The 23668-nt window shown below is 44.9% G+C and overlaps 1 protein-coding gene across 1 annotated transcript in view; it reads left to right on the forward strand.

Moving 5' to 3' along the window:
- The window catches only part of CFAP251 (cilia and flagella associated protein 251), a 130668-nt gene that overhangs the window by 97958 nt on the left and 9042 nt on the right, over positions 1-23668 (forward strand). The window contains exon 19 of the mRNA XM_073626813.1: positions 49-139. Coding sequence (XP_073482914.1) covers positions 49-139 — 91 coding nt within the window. The remainder of the gene's footprint in view (positions 1-48; positions 140-23668) is intronic.

Genomic DNA, 23668 nt, shown 5'->3' on the forward strand with positions numbered 1-23668 from the left:
TAATAGTAACACTAATCTGTATAGATGACATTTCTGTTTGCGTTACAGGTCTTTGGAAGCGGTTGCTTCCCTTGGGGGTGATGACTTAATACCTTTCTATGGGATGCTGCCTGGGGGAAGAGATGGAGCATTATTCAAGGTTAATATTTAGTCATAAGAAACATCTAATTCTCTGCAACATTGTGTTTCCAGTCATTTATTATTAGTTATTTTTTTAACAGAATGACAAATAACTTAGAGAGCAGCCCTTTAGCTACAGTAAATGACATAATGGGCCTTTTAAAAAAAAAATCTTGACTGGTTCACAGTGCTTCTCAAAGTTATAAGGTGCAACTTTAAACCAAGTCAGAGATGTTGATGACCATCTACAGTATGTCCATCCACATACTGTAAAAGATTCATGGCCCTCCTGAATCCTGATGAGATTATATGACCCTCAGAGATCAAGCTTTGTAAAAATGGTAGCTGAACAGAGTCTGAAATAATTCAGGAACCAGAGAACGGTGGTAATCATTTTTAACGGCAACTTTAATTTAAACCTCCATAATCCATTCATTGGCCGAGGGTGTGTTTTTTTTTTTCCCCACAAAAAATATTGCAGCCTTAATTGTGGAAGTGAATGAATAAATCACCTCTTTAGTTTTTTCATTGAAATAATATTTTAGGGCCTTTTAAAGAATAGTTCAGGAATCTAAAAAAAAATAATCATACTCACCTGGAGGACTGCAGAACAGATCCCAGCTGCAGCTGTCACCCGGCGACTGTAATGCCCTGTACACACGGACGGATTTTCCAACGGAGAAAGTGCAATCGGATTGTGTTGTCGGAAATTCCAATCATGTGTGGGCTCCATCGGACTTTTTCCATCGGAATTTCCTACACACAAAGTTTGAGAGCAGGCCATAAAATTTTCCGACAACAAAATCCGATCCTTTAAATTCCGATCGTGTGTAGACAAATCCGACGCACAAAGTGCCACGCATCCTCAGAATAAATTAAGAGACGAAAGCTATTGGCTATTGCCCCGTTTATAGACCCGACGTACGTGTTTTACGTCACCGCGTTCAGAACGATCGGATTTTCCAACAACTTTTTGCAACCGTGTGTATGCAAGACAAGTTTGAGCCAACATCCGTCGGAAAAAATCCAATGGATTTTGTTGTCGGAATGTCCGTTCAATGTCTGATCGTGTTTACAGGGCATAAGACCGAGAACTGAGCGATCGAACACTGCTGATCTCTCAGTTCTTGGTCTTCAGTGAGCACACAGCTGGTGACTGTCAGTCTCCTGCTCTCTGCTCTGCCTCTCCAGTGCTTACTGGAGCGCAGGGCTTTGGAGGGTGTGGGAGGGGCTGGTTCAGGCCAGAGCCTGAGGATCTTTTACAAGCCTGGACCGGCTGAGTGACGTCAGCTGACAGCAGGCTTTAGCCCGAAGTTGGCTGAAACCGGTCACAGGAGGGCAGAACTAATTGCACTCCTGTGAACCACAGAAGTATAGCCAAAAAAACTTTGGCCATACTTCTCCTATAATCTCAGATTCTGAGAGGGGAAAATATGTTCGGTGAAGGGAAGACTGTCAAGTTTCTGTTTGTGAAATACATACAAAAAGCCATGGTAGGTCAGTAGAACTCTTTGGTGTAAATTGGTATTGGTGCGCTATAACTTAAAGGCAGCTAACACATATGCTTTAATGACTGTACCACCAGCGAGTATGTAACAGACAGTACAAACCTCAGTACACTCATTTTAATAAAATAAAACTGTTCTATTGCATATCCTTTACTACACACAGCTAACCTTAAAGTGATATTAAAGTCTTGTTTGTTTTTTTTTAAATAACAAACATTTTATAGTTACCTGCTCTGTGTAATGCAGAGGATCCTCCTCTTCTTGGGTCCTTCGCCGACAGCCCTGGCCCCTCCCACCTGCTGTGTGCCCCCACAGCAAGCAGCTTGCTATGGGGGCACCCAAGCAAGTGCACTCCCGAGCCGGGGCTCTGTGTGTCCATTCACACATGCACCCGTGGCTCTCCCCACCCACTCTGTCTCCTGATTGGCTCACTGGCTGTGATTGACAGCAGCAGGAGCCAATGGCCATCTGTTCCCCGCCGGCTCAAAGGCTGAGAACCGAGTAATCAAACACCGCGATCACTCAGTTCTCAGTGCTCCCTGAGCAGAGAACTGGTGACTGTCAGTCTCTGGCTCTCTGCTATAAGATCCCCCTCTCATAGTCCAGGGCCCTCAGACACCTGCTGTCCTAGTCCAGGGCCTCCAGACATCCCCTCTCCTAATATGGGACCTCCAGGCACCCCCTCATCTAGTCCAGTATCTCCCTTGTACAACCCCCCCCCCCCCCCATCCAGAGGCCTTTGCCACACCAACCAACATTTCCTATTCAAGGGCCTCCTCTGCACCCTTCTGCTAGTCCAAGGCCTACTCAACAATTCCAAGTTCAGAGCCTCCTCTTCACCCTTACCTCCGAATCCAGGTCCTTTTCCAGTCCAGGGCCTCCTCTGCACTCCCCTCCTAGTCTAAGGCCTCCTCTACAGCCCCCCCCCCCCCCCTCAAGTTCAGAGCCTCCTCTTCACCCTGCCTTCCGAATTCAGGTCCTTTGCCACACCAACCCCACTTTTCAAGTCCAGGACCTCCACTACAGCCCCAGCCCAGGACCTCCAGTGTACTCCCCTCCTAGTCTAGGGCCTCCTCTGCATCACCCAGTCCAGGGCTTCCTCTGCACCCCTAGTCCAGGGCCTCCTGTGTACTCCCCTTCTAGTCCAGGCTTCCTCTGCACTCCCCCCTCTCCTAATCCAGGGCCTCCTCTGCACTCCCCCCTCTCCTAATCCAGGGTCTTTGACACACCAACCCTTTTCTAGTCCAGGGCCTCCACTGCACCCCCCCCCCAAGTCCAGGGCCTCCTCTGCACCCCCCCAAGTCCAGGGCCTCCTTTGCACCACCCCCTTAGTCCAGGGCCTCCTCTGCACTACTCCCCAGCCCAGGGACTCCTCCGCACCCCCCCAGGCCAGGGCCTTTACTGCGCCCCCCTCAGGTCAGGACCTCCTCTGCGCCCCCCTCAGGTCAGGGCCTCCTCTGCGCCCCCCTCAAGTTGGGGCTTGCTCTGCACCCCCCCCCCCCCCCCAGCCCAGATACATGCATTCCAGTTCCAGGAAGGCTCTCCCATATAATAGTACTGCAGCTGGAATGCCTTACTCAGAAAAGATATGGGCTGTTTGGGCAGGACTAGGAGGTAGACCGCACAGCACCCAGGCAGGGATGCCGCTGGCACTGGGTGCCTCTGCTCTAGGGTGTCATTGCCGCTGGTTCAAGTGCAATGGACAGACAGCGCCCGCTGCATAGTTTGCCAAATACCGGAGAATGAAATAGGAGGGAGACCGCACAGGCGCACTAGCGCTGAATCACTCCGCTCCTCCCGCCTGGCCGTCCTATAGAATAGCATTCCAGAGCAACGCTGCAGCTACTATTGCTTAGCAACATAACAGCAGTAGCTGAAGTGTCGCTCTGGAATGCCTTTCTATAGCGCGGACACAGAAGGAGCAGAGTGATTCAGTACTAGTGCGTCTGTGCAGTCTCCCTCCTATTTGATTCTCTGGTATATGGCAAACTTTGCAGCGGGCGCTGCCTGTCCATTACACTTACCCTTCAAGCAGCGCCTCCCCATATGGGTGGGGACGGCACCCCTCTGTATACAGTGGGGACGGAAAGTATTCGGACCCCCTTACATTTTTCACTCTTTGTTATATTGCAGCCATTTGCTAAAATCATTTCAGTTCTTTTTTTTTCCTCATTAATGTACACACAGCACCCCATATTGACAGAAAAACACAGAATTGTTGACATTTTTGCAGATTTATTAAAAAAGAAAAACTGAAATATCACATGGTCCTAAGTATTCAGACCCTTTGCTGTGACACTCATATATTTAACTCAGTTGCTGTCCATTTCTTCTGATCATCCTTGAGATGGTTCTACACCTTCATTTGAGTCCAGCTGTGTTTGATTATACTGATTGGACTTGATTAGGAAAGCCACACACCTGTCTATATAAAACCTTACAGCTCACAGTGCATGTCAGAGCAAATGAGAATCATGAGGTCATGATCCTTAAATGGAAGACGTTTGGGATGACCAGAACGCTTCCTAGAGCTGTCCGTCCGGCCAAACTGAGCTATCGGGGGAGAAGAGCCTTGGTGAGAGAGGTAAAGCAGATCTTTGGTCTGATGGGACCAAGATAGAATTTTTGGCCTTAATTCTAAGCTGTATGTGTGGAGAAAACCAGGCACTGCTCATCACCTGTCCAATACAGTCCCAACAGTGAAGCATGGTGGTGGCAGCATCATGCTGTGGGGGTGTTTTTCAGCTGTAGGGACAGGACGACTGGTTGCAATCGGGGGAAAGATGAATGCGGCCAAGTACAGGGATATCCTGGACGAAAACCTTCTCCTGAGTGCTCAGGACCTCAGACTGAGCCGAAGGTTTACCTTCCAACAAGACAATGACCCTAAGCACACAGCTAAAATAACGAAGGAGTGGCTTCACAACAACTCCGTGACTGTTCTTGAATGGCCCAGCTAAAGCCCCGACTTAAACCCAATTGAGCATCTCTGGAGAGACCTAAAAATGGCTGTCCACCAACATTTACCATCCAACCTGACAGAACTGGAGAGGATCTGCAAGGAGTAATGGCAGAGGATCCCCAAATCCAGGTGTGAAAAACTTGTTGCATCTCTCCCAAAAAGACTCATGGCTGTAATAGATCAAAAGGGTGCTTCTACTAAATACTGAGCAAAGGGTCTGAATACTTAGGACCATGTGATATTTCAGTTTTTCTTTTTTAATAAATCTGCAAAAATGTCAACATTTCTGTGTTTTTCTGTCAATATGGGGTGCTGTGTGTACATTAATGAGGAAAAAAAAGAACTTAAATGATTTTAGCAAATGGCTGCAATATAACAAAGTGAAAAATATGACTACTACTTTCTGTCCCCACTGTACCCCCTCTCTCTCTGTATATACTGTATCCTCCCTCTCTCTCTGTATATACTGTACCCCCTCTCTCTCTCTGTATATACTGCAACCCCCTCTCTATATATACTGTACCCCCACTCTGTATACTATAACCCTCCCTCTCTGTGTATTCTGTAACCCCCTCTCTCTGTACTCTGTAACCCCCCCCCCCTTTGTATACTGTAAACCCCCCCCGTGTATTCTGTAACCCCCCTATCTGTATACTGTAACCCCCCCACTTTGTATACTGTAACTCCTCCCCTCTGTATACTGTAACTCCCCCCTCTCCGTATACTGTAACTTCCCCTCTTTGTATACTGTAACTCCCCCTTTCTGTATACTGTAACCCCCCTCTCTCTGTATATACTGTATCCCCCTCTCTCTCTCTCTGTATATACTGTACCCCCCACTCTCTATATAATGCACCCCTCCTCTCTCTCTGTATATACTGTATCCCCCTCTCTCTGTATATACTGTACCTCCCATCTCTCTCTGTTTATACTGTACCCCCTCTCTCTCTCTCTGTATATACTGTACCCCCTCTCTCTGTATATAATGTAACCCTCTCTGTATATACTGTATCCCTCCTCTCTCTCTGTATATACTGTAACCCCCCCTCTCTCTCTCTGTAAATACTGTACCCCCCTCTCTCTCTCTCTCTCTCTCTCTCTCTCTCTCTACTGTAACCCCCCCCTCTGTGTATTCTGTAACCCCCCTCTCTGTGTATACTGTAGCCCCCCTCTCTGTATACTGTAACTCCACCTCCCTCTCTGTATACTGTAACCCCCCTCTGTGTATACTATAACTCTCCCCCTCTCTGTATACTATTATTATTATTATTATACAGAATTTATATAGCGCCGACAGTTTACGCAGCGCTTTACAACATTAGGGCAGACAGTACAAGTACAATACAATTCAATACAGGAGGAATCAGAGGGCCCTGCTCCTTAGAGCTTACAATCTAGGAGGGAGGGTCAAGTGATACAAAAGGGTAATAGCTGTGGGGGATGAGCTAATCAAGAAAATAGTGCAGTTGTTAGATGGAGGCAGGATAGGCTTCTCTGAAGAGGAAAGTTTTCAGGGATCGCCTAAAAGTGGATAAAGTTGGAGACAGTCTGACAGATTGGGGTAGGGAATTCCAGAGGATGGGCGAGGCTCGGGAGAAGTCCTGGAGGCGGATATGGGAGGAGGTGATGAGGGAGCTAGAGAGCAGGAGGTCTTGGGAGGAACGGAGATGGCGATTAGGTTGGTATTTTGAGACTAGGTTAGTGATGTAGCTGGGGGCAGAGTTGTGGATGGCTTTGTAACTTATTGTTAGTATTTTTAATTTAATTCGTTGGGCGAGTGGTAGCCAGTGGAGGGATTGGCAGAGAGGGGTAGCAGACACTGAGCGGTTTGTAAGGTGGATGAGTCTGGCAGCAGCATTCATGATGGACTGAAGGGGGGATAGTCTGTTTAAAGGTAAGCCAATGAGGAGTGAGTTGCATTAGTCAAGGCGAGAGATAACCAGTGAATCAGGAGCTTTGTGGTTTCATTGGTTAGAAAGGGACGTAGTTTAGAGATGTTGCAGAGGTTGAGGCGGCAAGCTTTGGAAAGTGATTGGATGTGGGGCTGAAAGGAGAGTTCAGAATCCAGGATAACACCTAGTACCCTGACATGTGGGGACGGGTGGATGGTTTTGCCATTGCTCTTGACAGAGAAGTCGGGGGAAGAGGAACGTGGGGGAGGAAATATTATAAGCTCGGTTTTGGACAAGTTGAGTTTGAGGAAGTGGTGTGACATCCATACAGATATGTCGGTTAGTAAGTTAGTGATGCGTGAGGAGACTGATGGAGTGAGTTGAGGGGTGGAGAGATAGATTTGTGTGTCATCAGCATAGAAATGATATTGAATGCCGTGAGAGGTTGCAGCTGACCCAGGGAAGAGGTGTAGATTGAAAATAAAAGAGGTCCAAGAACAGAACCTTGGAGGACCCCGACAGAGAAGGGAAGAGGAGTGGAGGAAGTAGAATTGTAAGTGACACTGAAGGTGCGTTGGGATAGGTAGGATGAGAGCCACTGAAGAGCACAGTCACGGAGACCGAGGGAGTAAAGTTTTTTGAGGAGGAGGGGGTGGTCAACCGTGTCAAAGGCAGCTGAAAGATCCAGAAGTAGGAATACAGAATAGTGTCCATTGGTTTTTGCAGTTAGTAGGTCATTTGTGAGTTTTAAAAGAGCAGTTTCTGTGGAGTGTTGAGGGCGAAATCCAGATTGAAGGGGATCAAGAAGGTTGTTTTTAATGAGGTGGTCACTCAGTTGGTTGTAAACCAGGCGTTCAAGGAGTTTAGAGGAAAAGGGGAGCAAGGAGATTGGGCGTAGGTTGTTAAGATTGGTAGGGTCCAAGGATGGCTTTTTGAGTATGGGGGTGACCAGTGCATGTTTTAGAGCATCGGGGAAGATGCCAGAGGTGAGGGAGAGATTGAAGATGTGGGTTAGAGAGTGTAGGATGGGGTCAGAGGGTGACTGTAGCATTTGAGAGGGAATAGGGTCCAGGGGACAGGTGGTTAGGTGGGCGATAGAAAGGAGTTTAGCAACTTCATCTGTAGTAGTAGATTTGAATAGGGGGAGTGTCAGTTGTATCTGTTGACATGGGGTCTTAGCTGGGGGAGATACCTGTAGAATAGAGATTTCATCACGGATTGTATCAATCTTGTTTTTGAAGTGATTAGCGATTTCCTGGGCAGTGAGTAAGTCAGTGGGTGGAGGCGGTGGAGGACAAAGTAGAGAGTTGAAGGTAGAGAAGAGTTTACGGGGATTGGATGAGAAAGTGTTAATAAGAGTTGTAAAATAGGTTTGCTTGGCAATGTGGAGGAAAGAATAGTATATTTGGAGGGCAGATTTGTATTGGTTGAAGTCTTTGAGAGACTTAGTCTTGTGCCACAGACGCTCAAGAGCGCGACTACGTTTTTTGAGAATTTTAGTGTCATCTGTTTGCCAGGGTTGTAGGGGTCGAGGCCTGATTCTGCGTGTAGTGAGGGGAGCGAGCTTATCCAGGGTGGAGGACAGAGATTTATTGTAGATGGACATGGCTTGGTTGGGGCAGGACATGGGAGAGATTTTGTCATAGAGGTGGTCAGTAGCAGAATAGAGGAGACAGGAGTTGAAGTTGCGAAAGTTTCTACGGGTGATGGTTAGGCGATTGGAGGGAAAGGTGGTGGAAGACAGGGGGAGAGAGAAACTAATAAGGTGGTGGTCCGAGAGAGGAAAAGGATTGTTTGAGAAGTTGCATGGAGTGCATAGGTAGGAGAATACAAGGTCAAGGGTGTTGCCATCAGAGTGAGTAGAAGCCTGTACCCATTGCTTCAGGTCAAATGAAGAGGTTAGACTAAGAAGTTTAGAAGTAGCGGGAGTGTTTGTATTAGCAGGGATGTTGAAATCACCGAGAAGGATTGTGGGAATATCCGAAGAGAGAAAGTAGGGTAGCCAGGCAGAAAACTCATCAAGGAAAGTCGATAATGGTCCAGGGGGCCGGTAGATCACAGCAATTCTTAGGGAAGTAGGAGAGAATAGACGTATACAGTGGGCTTCGAATGATGAGAGGGAAAAAGAGGGAGGAGGGTGAATAACCTGGAAGGTGCTCTGGGGGGATAGGAGGAATCCCACTCCACCTCCCTTGCGTCCATTAGGCCTAGGGGAGTGAGTCCAGTGAAGGCCACCCTGGGAGAGGGCAGCAGGAGAAGGGGTGTCATATTCGTGGAGCCAGGTTTCGGTGAGAGCAAGTAGATTAAAGGAATTAGTGACAAAGAGGTCATGAACAGCAGTGAGTTTGTTACAGACAGAGCGGGCGTTCCAGAGGGCACAGGAGAGAGGGAGGCTGGCAAGTGGGCTTAGAGTTAGAAAGAGGTGATGAGTGCAGTAGTAGGGGGAGGGAAGTGAGGGTGATATGTACAGATTGTGTGGTGGAGCAGAGGGATGTAGAAAAGAGAGCTTGAGGAGAGAGGCTGCAATTGTGAAGAGGAGGAGAGGTAAAGAGAGCATGTTTCAGAGAAGGTGAGATAATATGAAAATGAGATCACCTGCAATCTGCTATGGTTAGCTTTGTGCAAATCGCTGAAGTGCAAGAGCAGAAGTGTCACTTATTTTCAGAACCCCACTTCTTTGGAAGAACCCCCTGTATGTGCTCCCCCGTAAAGAAGGCCTTGTTATATACTGTGTTGGGTGTGGATGGAATCTGGCAATTAATCAATTAGGAGGGGATATTAGGAACACAGCAAGCAGGGCATAACTTTCACACCACAATCAAACTGCAAGGGGACTAAAAGGCCAAAATTGTAAAGATAAGGAAACCCATAATTTAGGTAAGACTTAATGGCTAAATAAACATTGAAATAATGTGAGCATGGCTACAGATGGAGTTGAGACAGCGGTGACAAACAGATTTACCAAAAATGTATATAAGCGGTCAGTCAATTTTCAGTTTGCAGGACATGGGAATATAAACACAGATTACCAAAAATGTATATAAGCGGTCAGTCAATTTTCAGTTTGCAGGACATGGGAATATAAATGCAGATTACCAAAAATGTATATAAGCGGTCAGTCAATTTTCAGTTTGCAGGACATGGGAATAAAAACGCAGATTACCAAAAATGTATATAAGCGGTCAGTCAATTTTCAGTTTGCAGGACATGGGAATATAAACGCAGATTACCTGTGAAGAGAGAAGAAAATGTTCAGATGAATGCTGCAAGAGCAGAAGTGTCACTTATTTTCAGAACCCCACTTCTTTGGAAGAACCCCCTGTATGTGCAGCCCCCTGTATACTATAACTCCCCCCCTTTGTATGCTGTAACATCCCCCCTCTGTATACTGTAACCCCCTCCAATCTGTATACTGTACCGCCCCCCCCGTTCTCTGTACCTCAACAGTGTGGTTCTGGCTGTCCATCACATGTAGTCTTTCTGCAGGCTGCAGCCAAGGGTTGGGTGTAGTGTGGCCTCTGAACGCTCCTCCACGAGTGTAAGTCTGGGCCCTGCCCCCTCCCTGCTCCTTCCTTCCATTCAGCAGAGCGGCCAGCACAGTCGTCTGTGCGCAATCAGCTGTGCGCCGCTTGGGGGGATCGGGGCTGGATCAGCACTGCAGGGGGAGAAAAGTAGTGCCCAGAGTTGGAACCGCAGCCCCTGCCTGCAATCCGGGGACATAAACAGGGACGGTCTTGGATCGGGGACCATGTCCTCAGTCCTGGGACTGTCTCCAGAAACCGGGGACATCTGGTCACTGTAGCCTATAGTCCAGGTAATCTGTGGACTGTGAGCGTGCAATACCCAGTATAATGGGAAACAGGCAAGATGCAATAAGATCTAGGCTAAGCAGTTCTGTGTGCCCTGGTTCAAATACAGCATATATATAGTATAGGTTTCATAAGTTATGGGACCAGATTTGATGTTGGTTCTCTCAGCCAGGAGAACAAAGCGTCTTTTGAGATTTGGTCTGCAGAGGAATGTGATGTCGTTGTATTAAGCAATGAAACAACTACAGGCACCCAAGTCATTTATAGCTTGAGTTCGGGGATTTGACCTATCCAACACAGAAAAGGAGGAATAACGCTCACTGCCTTTTTAGGCCAGGTTCCTACGTAGTATCCAGCCTCATTACAATACAGACAGAGGTTGTGCTGACAGCATCACCACCACTTCTCAGATGGCAGAGGAGAATGTAAGAGTATGGCCTCATGCAGACGGCGCTTTCAGGAATTCATCGTAAATTGCATGTACAGTGACTTGAAAAAGTATTCATACCCCTTGAAATTTTCCACATTTTGTCATGTTACAACCAAAAACTTAAATGTATTTTATTGGGATTGTATGTGCTAGACCAACACACAGTGGCACATAATTGTGAAGTGGAAGGAAAATGATAAATGTTTTTTACATTTTTTTACAAATAAATATCTGAAAAGTGTGGCGTGCGTTTGTATTCAGTCCCCTTTACTCTGATACCCCTAACTAAAATCTAGTTGAACCAAATGCCTTCAGAAATCAACTAATTAGTAAATAGAGTCCACGTGTGTAATTTAATCTCAGTATAAATACAGCTGTTCTGTTAAGCCCTCAGGGGTTTGTTAGAAAGCCTTAGTAAACAAACAGTATAAAGAAGGCCAAGGAACACACCAGACAGGTCAGGGATAAAGCTGTGAAGAAGTTTATAGCAGGGTTAGGTTAAAAAAAAATATCGCAAGCTTTGAACATCTCAGGGAGCACTGTTCAATCCATCATCCAAAAATGGAAAGAGTATGGCACAAGTGCAAACATACCAAGACATGGCCGTCCACCTAAACTTACAGCCTGGGCAAAGAGAGCATTAATCAGAGAAGCAGCCAAGAGACCCATGGTAACTCTGGAGGAGCTGCAGAGATCCACAGCTCAGGTGGGAGAATCTGTCCACAGGACAACTATTAGTCATGCACGCCACAAATCTGGCCTTTATGGTAGAGTGGCAAGAAGAAAGCCATTGTTGAAAGAAAGCCATAAGAAGACCCATTTGCAGTTTGCGAGAAGCCATGTGGGGGACACAGCAAACATGTAGAAGAAGATGCTCTGGTCAGGTGAGACCAAAATTGAACTTTTTGGCCTAAAAGCAAAACGCTATGTGTATCGGAAAACTAACATTGCACATCACCCTCAACACACCATTTCCCACCGTGAAACATGGTGGTGGCAGCATCATGTTGCGGGGATGCTTTTCTTCAGCAAGGACAGGGAAGCTGGTCAGAGTTGATGGGAAGATGGATGGAGCCAAATACAGGGCAATCTTAGAAGAAAACCTAAACATACAACCAGAGCTGCATTGGAATGGTTTAGATCAAAGCATATTCGTGTGTTAGAATGGCCCAGTCAAAGTCCAAACCTAAATCCTATGGAGAATATGTGGCAAGACTTGAAAATTGCTGTTCAGACGCTCTCTATCCAGTCTGACAGAACTTGAGCTATTTTACAAAGAAGAATGGGCATTTTCTAAATGTGGAAAGCTGGTAGGGACCCAAAAATACTTACAGCTGTAATTGCAGCGAATGGTGGTTCTACAAAGTATTGACTCAGGGGGGCTGAATACAAATGCATGCCACACTTTTCAGATATTTATTTGTAAAAAATGTTGAAAACCATTTATAATTTTCCTTCCTCTTCACAATTAATTATGTGCCACTTTGTGTTGGTCTATCACATAAAATCCCAATAACATACGTTTTTGGTTGTAACATGACAAAATTTTGAAAATTACAAGGGTATAAATACTTTTTAAGGCACTGTATATAATTGCATATTTCTGCCCCTGGTAGAGACTACAGCTGGCAGTAGTAATAAATGGCCTTATCTGGGTATACAGTCAGGTCCATAAATATTGGGATATCAACACAATTCTAATCTTTTTGGCTCTATACACCACCACAATGGATTTGAAATTAAACAAACAAGATGTGCTTTAACTGCAGAATTTCAGCTTTAATTTGAGGGTATTTACATCCAAATCAGGTGAACGGTGTAGGAATTACAACAGTTTGTATATGTGCTTCCCACTTTTAAAGGGACCAAAAGTAATTGGACAATTGGCTGCTCAGCTGTTCCATGGCCAGGTATGTGTTATTCCCTCATTATCCCATTTACAAGGAGCAGATAAAAGGTCCAGAGTTAATTTCAAGTGTGCTATTTGCATTTGGAATCTGTTGCTGTCAACTCTCAATATGAGATCCAAAGAGCTGTCACTATCAGTGAAGCAAGCCATCATTAGGCTGAAAAAACAAAACAAACCCATCAGAGAGATAGCAAAAACATTAGGTGTGGCCAAATCAACTGTTTGGAACATCTTTAAAAAGAAAGAACGCACCGGTGAGCTCAGCAACACCAAAAGACCCGGAAGACCACGGAAAACAACTGTGGTGGATGACCAAAGAATTCTTTCCCTGGTGAAGAAAACACCCTTCACAACAATTGGCCATATCAAGAACACACAGGAGGTAGGTGTATGTGTGTCAAAGTTAACAATCAAGAGAAGACTTCACCAGAGTGAATACAGAGGGTTCACCACAAGATGTAAACCATTGGTGAGCCTCAAAAACAGGAAGGCCAGATTAGAGTTTGCCAAACAACATCTAAAAAAGCCTTCACTGTTCTGGAACAACATCCTATGGACAGATGAGACCAAGATCAACTTGTACCAGAGTGATGGGAAGAGAAGAGTATGGAGAAGGAAAGGAACTGCTCATGATCCAAAGCATACCACCTCATCAGTGAAGCATGATGGTGGTTATGTCATGGTGTGGGCATGTATGGCTGCCAATGGAACTGGTTCTCTTGTATTTATTGATGATGTGACTGCTGACAAAAGCAGCAGGATGAATTCTGAAGTGTTTCGGGCAATATTATCTGCTCATATTCAGCAAAATGCTTCAAAACTCATTGGACGGCGCTTCACAGTGCAGATGGACAATGACCCGAAGCATACTGCGAAAGCAACCAAAGAGTTTTTTTAAGGGAAAGAAGTGGAATGTTATGAAATGGCCAAGTCAATCACCTGACCTGAATCCGATTGAGCATGCATTTCACTTGCTAAAGACAAAACTGAAGGGAAAATCCCCCAAGAACAAGCAGGAACTGAAGTCAGTTGCAGTAGAAGCCTGGCAGAGCATCACCAGGGATGAAACCCACCGTCTATGCGTTCCAGACTTCAAGCTGTAATTGACTGCAAAGGATTTGCAACCAAGTATTAAAAAGTGAAAGTTTGATGGATGATTGTTAATCTGTCCCATTACTTTTGGTCCCTTAAAAAGTGGGAGGCACATATACAAACTGTTGTAATTCCTACACCGTTCACCTGATTTGGATGTAAATACCCTCAAATTAAAGCTGAAAGTCTGCAGTTAAAGCACATCTTGTTCGTTTCATTTCAAATCCATTGTGGTGGTGTATAGAGCCAAAAAGATTAGAATTGTGTCGATGTCCCAATATTTATGGACCTGACTTGTATAAACTTGCACGCGAACATATGCTTATTCTTTATTTTATTTTTTTTAAAGTAAACTTAGGCTGTAAATGTTTATTTTTAAAGCAAGCATTATTTATTGTATAAAGAAATTAAAATTTACACACAACCATTATAGTGACCCCGGGGGGTCTGAGTGGTGGTGAATCAAGAGCTATAGATAACTAAATTAAATACAAGAGCAAATGCCCCCCTCCCAATATGTGTCTTACTCTATCCTACATATTGGCTGTTTGGGACAGGCAGAGAGCTAGGAAACAACTTCATTCCCCCACTTTCCTCTTGCTTCCTTATTAAATAATCCTAACTTTACTCAAGGACTACAATCTCACCTATTTAATTGGTGGGAAAATAAAGGCCTACTAAGGATTGGTGACTTTCTGTTCGAAACTGCCTTCTTCTTAATGTTTAGATACCACTAAAATCGTCTCTTATCCTAAAGCTAAGTTGAAACATCCCCCTCCTATCCATTGTCACTAACACCATGTGAGCTTTCTTGTAAAGCCAGTGGTTTCACAAAGGGCCGTATTTTTATTTTTCATCATTTTTTAATGGACGCGACCCAAAAACATCCTTATAAGGGGCTATGGAAGCAAGATCTTAATATGATATTAGATCTTTGAGAATGGCATTAAATACACTATATTACCAAAAGTATTGGGACGCCTGCCTTTACACAAGGTTTGAGAGTGTGTTTATGGGAATGTTTTTTTCCCAATTTTTCTTTTTATTGTTTTATGTGTAACACAGAACAGTAGACAAACTTCGCAGGGCTAAAATAAAAAAGAAGAAACAATTCGCCACATAGGGTGGAAATAACAGACACTTTGCCACACAAGACAAAATAACAATAGAACAGTACTTGAGCCCCCCCCCCATCCCCCCCATCCAGGTTCTCCTCCCTGCAGGCAACTCCACCTTCCCGGATATAAATCTAAGAGGACAAGAATTTTCAATTCAAAATGCATACAATAAAAACACTTCACAGCTTCTAGAGTAGGAATGTTTGACCATTCTTCCAGAAGCACATTTGTGAGGTCAGGCACTGATGTGGATGTGAAGGCCTGGCTCGGAGTCTCCGCTCTATATCATCCCAAAGGTGTTCTATTGGGTTGAGGTCAGGATTCTGTGCAAGCCAGTCAAGTTCCTCCACTGGAACTAAGGAGCGAAGCCCAATCCCTGAAAAACAACCCCACACCATAATTCCTCCTCCACCAAATGATTTGAACCAGGCAAGACACTTTCTCGTCAATGGCCAGTGGAAGACCAGGCAACAAATCACTGAAGACCCAGCCCTGATGGGGTTGTCATTCTGGCAAAAGATACAGCTAACCCATTTTATTGGCTCCCTGCCACCTCCAGTGGCATTTGAGAGGCAACTAACCTCCTTTGAATTGATGAGTTTGGAACAAACCCCATTGAGACATGCTATCTCTCTTACCTATCAATTACTAATAGCCCAACCTCCAGACTTTAGACCTCTCTATATAACCAAATGGGAACGTGACCTGGGGGTGCAATTCACAGAGAAACAAATAGACAGGCTTTTTCTCTTCAATCATAAAATCTCCATATGTGCTAGACACCAGGAAGCGGGATTTAAACTACTATCCCGGTGGTACTATACTCCAGATAGACTGCACAAGATGTTGCCCCAGAGTGCAGACCAGTGCTGGAGATGTGGAGACGCGAATGGTTCCCTCCTCCACATCTTCTGGTTCTGTAGCACCCTCTGACCTTTTTGGACGGAAGCGCGCCGCATAGTGAAGAAGTTTACTGACCGAGAGGTGCCGGAGACCCCTGAATTCTTCCTTCTTCATCATCACAAGATTCCTACTAAGGTCTACAGGAAATCTATTATTCCTCTCCTGCTTAAAGCGGCGAAGAGTTGCATCCCCTTGCTCTGGAAACAGACGCAGCCCCCATCGGTAGCCATGTGGTTAAAAAAAATATTGGAGATAAGGGCAATGGAGGACCTGGTGGCCACGGAAAAAGGCCTCAGCGAGCAATTTTCCAAAAAAATTTTTGGCATGAATTCTTGCACTCTGAGGAATATAGTGAGCTGTTGATCTAACATCTCAGCAATACGATGATCTTCTATGCTCCCCGGATGGGGATGGTGAGGATGGACGGCGGTACATGCACGCCCCCCTTTTTTTTTTTTCTTCTCTCTTTCCCTGCCTCTCTATTCTCTGCTGCTAACTATCTCTCTCTTATCATGGGTCGCTGGCCCTGGGATCAAGCGGTCCCTGTTAACCCATTTTACATATAATACGATGTTAGCCGTATAAAAAATGGACATGTGAGATACGGAACCTCCCTATCCTTCTGCAACTTGGTGACACTCTAAAGTTGGTGAACTGTTACTGTAGGACTACATTGATTGTTTACGGTTACCTTATACATGTCATTGTAACGGTTTCTCTGTTGTCACATGTTTATCCTTCTTAAATAAAGAATTTAAAAAAAATGATTTGGACCAGTGCATAAAGCAAGGTCCATAAAGACATCGATGAGCAAGTTTGGAGTGGCGGAACTTGACTGGCCTGCACCTCAACCCGATAGAACACCTTTGGCATGAAGTCGAGCGGAGACTGCAAACCAGGCCTTCTCGTCCAACATCAGTGCCTGACCTCACAAACGAGCTGCTGGAAGAATGGGCAAATATTCCCATAGACATACTCCTAAACCTTGTGGACAGCCTTCCCAGAAGAATGAAAGCTGTTATAGCTGCAAAGATTGGACCAACTCTATATTGAACCCTACGGACTGAGACTGGGATGCCATTAAAGTTCATGTGCTTGTAAAGGCAGGCTTTCCAATACTTTTGGTAATATAGTGTAGCTAATAATTTAATCAAAATATCCATTATTAAAACCCTTGTTGAATCTACTTATAAACCTTTACTTAGATGGTATACATGGTCCCCATCAGGGTAGCAAAGATGTCCACAAGAGTCTTCCTCCTGATTGCAAAACTATAGGTCTGACTCAGCAGAGTAAAGCTGGATACACACTATACAATTTCCTTTAGATTTTTTCCTTTAGATTCACCAAAATCATATAATATGAGGTCAAACCTTAATGCCCGGTAAACACGACCAGAAAATCACACGAAAAATACCATTTTCGAAACGATCGTACGATAATCAGATCGTTAGTACAAAGCTTTCGAGAGCCGATCAGGACAGTTCATTCGATATTATTTGATCGGACATGTACCAAAATATTTTTCGTACGATGCCAGATTGTACGATTTTCGTTTAATCAGTACAGTTGTCGTTCGAAAATGCAATACTAATGCATTACAACACATGACATCACTTCTAAATTTTTATTTTGTTGTACGAGAATTTTCATGACTTTAGTAAACTCATTCATCTCATTTGTGTACCGGGCTTAAGAGTTTCAATTTGTATCATAGGTGTGCGCAGCCTATTGCATTAGGGTGTGCACCCCAAAGCTCAAGATTTTTCTGAGCCCCATTGGGGGAGTTTGGTGAAATATCAGGAGTCTAAACAGACCCCTGATGTCTCACTTTGGAGAAAAAGAAAGGGACTGAGGACAGAGATTCCCCAGTCCCTTTATCTGCAGCCAAGCAGCAGGGGCAATCTGCACAGCACATGGTGATTAGGGTGTGCCCAGGCACACCTGGCACACCCTGTGCGCATGCCTATGATTTGTATGCAATCAGGCAGGCCCTTGCACTATATGGTTTTGGTAAGTCTAAAGGAAATCAGACAAGAAAAGTTGTATAGTGTGTATGGGGTCTTCGGGTCATACCTCTGCAGTGACACCACTGTTTTCACACAGAGAGCACAGATTCTTCTCTGCAGCATTCTGGTCAGGGCTGGTGCAAGGAATTTTGACACCCTAGGCGAAACCTCATTTTGCCATGCCCCTTCCTTGGCTCCACCCCCTTTGCCCTGCCCATGTATACCCCAACTTTTTAATGAAGCGCCCATCAAATGCAGCCCACCAGCATTCATCAAATGCAGCCTCACCAGCGCCCATCAACGCAGCCTACCAGCACCCATCAATGCAGAGTTCAATGAACGTTTGTTTGCTTCCATTCATTTGGAAGTCGGGACACAGACACAGTCCTCCGCCGCTGCTGTGCCTCTGAGACTATGTGCAAATGGAGCGGCGGCTGCCTGCTGATGCTGAGACTTAGTCACTTGCTGCAGAGAGAAGAGAGTAGGCACACGAGCGGCCAAGATTCTGGTAGGTGATGTGCTTTTCTACTCAAGTGTGGCTGCTTTCTAAAGACTGACTGAAATGCGTTGTTGGGAATGAGAAGCCAGAATCTAGAGCAGCTGTGCTTGCCAACCAATTGGCTTTTCAAAGCTTAACAAAAAGCTGATTGGTTGCCTTACACAGCTGCTCCCAATTCCGTCTGCTTCAGTTTTGATAAATTCCCCCCAGTGCACTTTTAATTGATTAGAAAGATTTGACAAACTGAAGTCTCAGCGTGTGAATAAATCAAGTGGATGTCAAAGATGCAACATGAGAAAAGCACTTTTTGTAGCATGTCAGTTTTGTTAGAACGGGGATCTGTTTATTTACATTGACAGATCATTTCACTAATTATGTGACTTCTGAAGGTAATTGGTTGCACCAGAGCTTTTCGTGGGCTTCATAACAAAGGGGGTGAATACATACGCACATGCCAATTATCAGTTTTTTATTTCTGAAAAATAGTTTTATGTATATATTTTTCTAATTTTACTTCACCAACTTAGACTATTGTGTTCTGATCCATCACATATAATTCAGATTAAAAAACAAAGTAGTAAAGGCTGTAATATAACAAAATAGGTAAAAAGCCAAGGGGGGTGAATAGTTTTGCAAGGCACTGTATGCAAAAATGCGGATTTCCTAGCATCCAATTCGCATGACAGGAGAGTGTGCTTGCCTTGCAATGGTGCCTGTTCACACTCCTCAGACGGCCGCGGTCCACATTTTGAAAGGGTCCTGTGCGTCTTTGGTTCTGATTCAGGTCTGAATTCAGGCACAAATTCAGACCTGATTCGCACCTAAATGGGTGAACAGGGATGCACCGAACCCCTGCTGTGAGCCGTGGCTGCAGCATGTGTGAACCCAGCCTTACAGAACGAGTTTGGTATCCCTTCCTGTACCTGTCCAGGTCCACGTCTCATTCACATATTGACACTCCACTTATGCTGCGTACAGACGACTGGTTTTGCCGTTGGAATAAACTCCGAAGGTTTCTCCGACGGAACTCCGACGGAATTCCATTCAAGCGGTCTTTCCTACACATGGTCAAACCAAAGTCTGACCAAAGTCCGACCGTCCAGAACGCGGTGACGTACAGCACATACGACGGGCCTAGAAAAAGGAAGTTCAATAGCCAGTAGCCAATAGCTTCCTTCAGAGCATGCATTGTTTTTGGTCCGTTGGAACAGCATACAGACAATCGGTTTTCCCAATAGGAATTGGTTCCGTCGGAAATATTTAGAACATGTTTCATTTCTAGGTCCGTCAGAATTTTCGAAAAAAAAAGTCCGATGAGGCACACACACGATCGAAATAGACAATGAAAACCTTCCATTGGACTTTTTCTGTCGGACATGCCGCTCGTGTGTACGCGGCTTTATAGTTCAACTAGCTATTGTTACTGATAAGAAGGGTTTTATAACCTTTCTTTTTGGGTCTCTTTTGATTCGCTTCCAAAGTACCTTGCAGCTTCATGGCAGGAAAGGATGGTCTACAGATATATCTACAATAGATGGAGAGATGTGGTAGTCTGTATTATGACAAGTACAGTGATACCTTGGTTCACAAATGTTTCTGAACAACTCGGTTCGCGAACAGAAGAGTTCACAAAAATTTGCTTCGGTATGCGAACGCCGCTTCGATTCACGAACACGAGCCGCGGGCATCTTCCCTGCTCAGACACGTGGATGTGACTTCCTGTAGGTGAGATCACAGTCAGTGAGAGACACTGAAAGTGTACTGTGAAGACACTTACAGTATTGAAAAGCTTTTTGGTGTGCTTTTTAGCACATACTGTACAGTACTGTGCTGTACATCCCTGTTCACACTTGCTGTAAAGCTTTTTTGTGTGCTTTTTATCACATACTGTACTGTACCGGACATCCAGTATGGCTCCAAAGAAAATTCAGAGCAAGCATGATGGTAAGAAGGAAGTGCAGAGCAGTAATGAAGGTGACAAGACTGTTCAGAGCAAGCATGTTGTTGAAAAGAAAGTGCAGAGTGCTAATGAAGGCGACAAGAATGTGTTAGTGTTCTCTCTCTTCATACTGTACTGTACTTTGTTTCATATTTTTGTGGTTCAAAAAAAAAAGTTCAGAACGGATTAACCTGATATTCATTGAACCCTATGGGAAAATTTGCCTCGGTTCGCACCCAGATTCGTGGAACGAATTAAGTTTGCGAACCGAGGTATCACTGTACCTTTAATGTCTATTTCTCCTACCCAACACTTGTCACAACTTTTTGGTAATCACTGAGTACACAGAACTCCCCTTAAATTCTATAAATGGTACTGTAGAGAGAATCCAGAATGTCCCAGATGCGGGGTTACCCCTGCTGACCATTTACATATGTTCTGGAGACCCCCCAAACTGGTGCGCTATTGGAACAGAATAATTTCTGTCATTAATCAAGTATTTCAAGTGACTACATAATGACCATTTGACTTGTATATCAGGATTTTTAGATGAAGAACTATTTACACCCCATGCCTGGACTGCCATCTCTTGACTATTGTTTCTGGCACACAATTGTATTCTGCTGAAATGGATAGCGCCTTTAGCGCTAGAAATAGCCTCTGCTAAGCGCCTGAAAACTGCCTCCCATTCATTTCATTCCAGTGTGTCTTTTCACACTGGGGCAGTCAGTTTGGGGGACGTTCTGAAAAGTCCTGCAAGCAGCATCTTTGGGGCAGGTTGGAAGCACTGTATTTAGCGCTCCAAAAAGGCCCTGCCCATTGCAATGAATGGGCAGCGCTTTCAAAACACCTTGAAAGCATCGTAAAACTGGTCCTTTTACTCTTTTTTTGGGGAGGTAAAAAGCGCCCCACTAGCGGTTGAAAAGTGGCGCTAAAACAAGCGGCACTTTTAGTGTGAAAGTAGCCTTACCTACTAGGTTTGAGGAGTGGCATACACAAGTTAACTCTGCACTGCTCAAAGTAAGGCATATTTTGAAGTACCGAGGCACCCCTTTTAAAGGGGTTGTAAAGTCAGTATGTTTTTTATCTTAACACATTCTATTCATTAAGATAAAAAACCTTCTGTGTAGTAGCCTCCCCAGCACCCCCTAATTACCTGATCCCCATCTCTCTCCAGCGATGTCCACGAGTGTCTTAGCCGTCTAAGACTCTCCTCCTGATTGGCTGAGACAATTGGCTCCAGCGGCTGTCAATCAAAGCCAGTTAGCCAATCAGAAGAGAGAGGGGACCGGGCCGGGTCGGGGCTCCCTGTTTGAATGGACACAGGGAGCTGTGACCCGGCTGGGGTGCGCCCATAGCAAGCTGCTTGCTGTGGGGGCATTTGACAGGAGGGAGGGACAGGAGCAGCAAAGAGGGACCCGAGAAGAGGAGGATCTGGGCTGCTCTGTGCAAAACCAACTGCACAGAGGAGGTAAGTATAACATGTTTGTTATTTTTATTTTTTAAAACAAGACTTTACAATCACTAAGTTTAACCACTTGCCGCCCGCCAGCTGTCATGTGACGGCCAGGCGGCGCGACTCTCATTCTGGGAGGGCGTCATATGACGCCCTCGCCTTCCCTACCCACCAGGGGGCACGCGCGCACCGCTGACAGCAATCGCGCGTGCCCGCCGTGTCACTGGGCACCCGATGCGTGTGCCCGGCGGCCGCGATGTCCGCCGGGCACACGCGATTGCCCGGTAACACGGCAGGACGTGTGTGTGTCAGAGAGATGGGGAGACCGATCTGTGTTCTCAGTACAAGTTCCCCTTGTGAGTCCCCTCCCCCTTCAGTTAGAAACATTCCCTAGGAACACAGTTAACCCCTCGATCACCTCCTAGTGTTAACCCCTTCCCTGCCAGTCACATTTATACAGTAATCAGTGCATTTTTATAGCACGGATCGCTGTATAAATGTGAATGGTCCCAAAAATGTGTCAAAAGTGTCCAATGTGTCCGCCGCAATATCGCAGTCACAATAAAAATCGCAGATCGCCGCCATGACTAGTACAAAAAATAATAATAATAAAAATGCTATAAAGCTATCCCCTATTTTGTAGACGCTATAACTTTTGCGCAAACCAATCAATATACGCTTATTGCAATTTTTTTTTACCACAAATATGTAGAAGAATAAGTATCGGCCTAAACTGAGGAAAAAATTTGTTTAAAAAAAAAAATATGGATATTTATTATAACAAAAGGTAAAAAATATTGTGTTTTTTTCAAACTTGTCCTTCTTCTTTTGTTTATAGCGCAAAAAATAAAAACCGCAGATGTGATCAAATACCACCAAAATAATGCTCTATTTGTGGGGAAAAAATAATACAAATTTAATTTGGGTACAGTGTTGCATGACCGCGCAATTGTCATTCAAAGTGTGACAGTGCTGAAAGCTGAGAAATGGCTTGGGCAGGAAGGGGGTTAAACTGCCCTGTATTGAGATGGTTAACAATTTATGGGACCCTTGGTTACAGGTACCTGGATTAGTCCCACTAGCTCTTGTCTCTCTACAACTCTTACAATGCTAATTGCTCTGCTGTGGGTATGTTAAAGTAGACAAAACATGGATTACTGAGGTGGTAGTTAAAGTTAACTGTTAATATGGAGGATCGGCATGCTTACGGTGTGATGTTAGCAGTAGGATGGTCTAAAGTCTCGAATTGTTCGGTTGTTTTAGGCATACGTTTGTTATACCTCGCAACACAATTGGTTTTTAGAAGGAAGAATACATCTCTCGACTTAAAACATATGCCTGATTTAACCGCTTGCCGACCCTATACAGTATATAATTGGCAGCAAGGTGGCTCTCCTGTGCAGAATCACGTACCTATTCGTGATTCTGCACTTCCAGGTCTGGGGTGCGCACGCGCCGCCGGCCACCAACTTCTGCTGTGATTGGACACGGCGGGAGCCAATCAGCGGGTCTGGGGGACCCGATATCCACTGGGACCCACCGATCGTTCCCGAGAGAAGCAGAACAGCGGTATGCCTATGTAGACAAGGCAGATTGCCATTCTGTGAGAAGGGGAGGTAGTGATCCTGTGTTTCTGCTAAGCAGCAGTACAAGCACATCCCCCACAGTTAGTAATCACTCCCTAGGAACACAGTTAACTGATGTTAACCCCTTCCCAGCCAGTGTCATTAGTACAGTAACAGTGCATATTTGTAGCACTAATCACTGTATTAGTGTCACTGGTCCCTAAAAAAGTGTCACTTGGTGTCCAATTGGTCCACCACAGTCCCACTATAAGTCGTTGATCGCCACCATTACTACGAAGAAAAATAAATAAAAAAATTCCTTAAATCTATGCAATAGTTTGTAGACGCTATATCTTTTGTATCAACTAATCGATATACGCTTATTGGGATTTTTTTTTTTGACCAAAAATATGTAGCAGAATACACCTTGATGACGAAATTGGATATTTTCCATTTT

This window comes from Aquarana catesbeiana, linkage group LG01 (genome assembly GCF_042186555.1).
Source record: "Aquarana catesbeiana isolate 2022-GZ linkage group LG01, ASM4218655v1, whole genome shotgun sequence".
Lineage (NCBI taxonomy): Eukaryota > Metazoa > Chordata > Amphibia > Anura > Ranidae > Aquarana > Aquarana catesbeiana.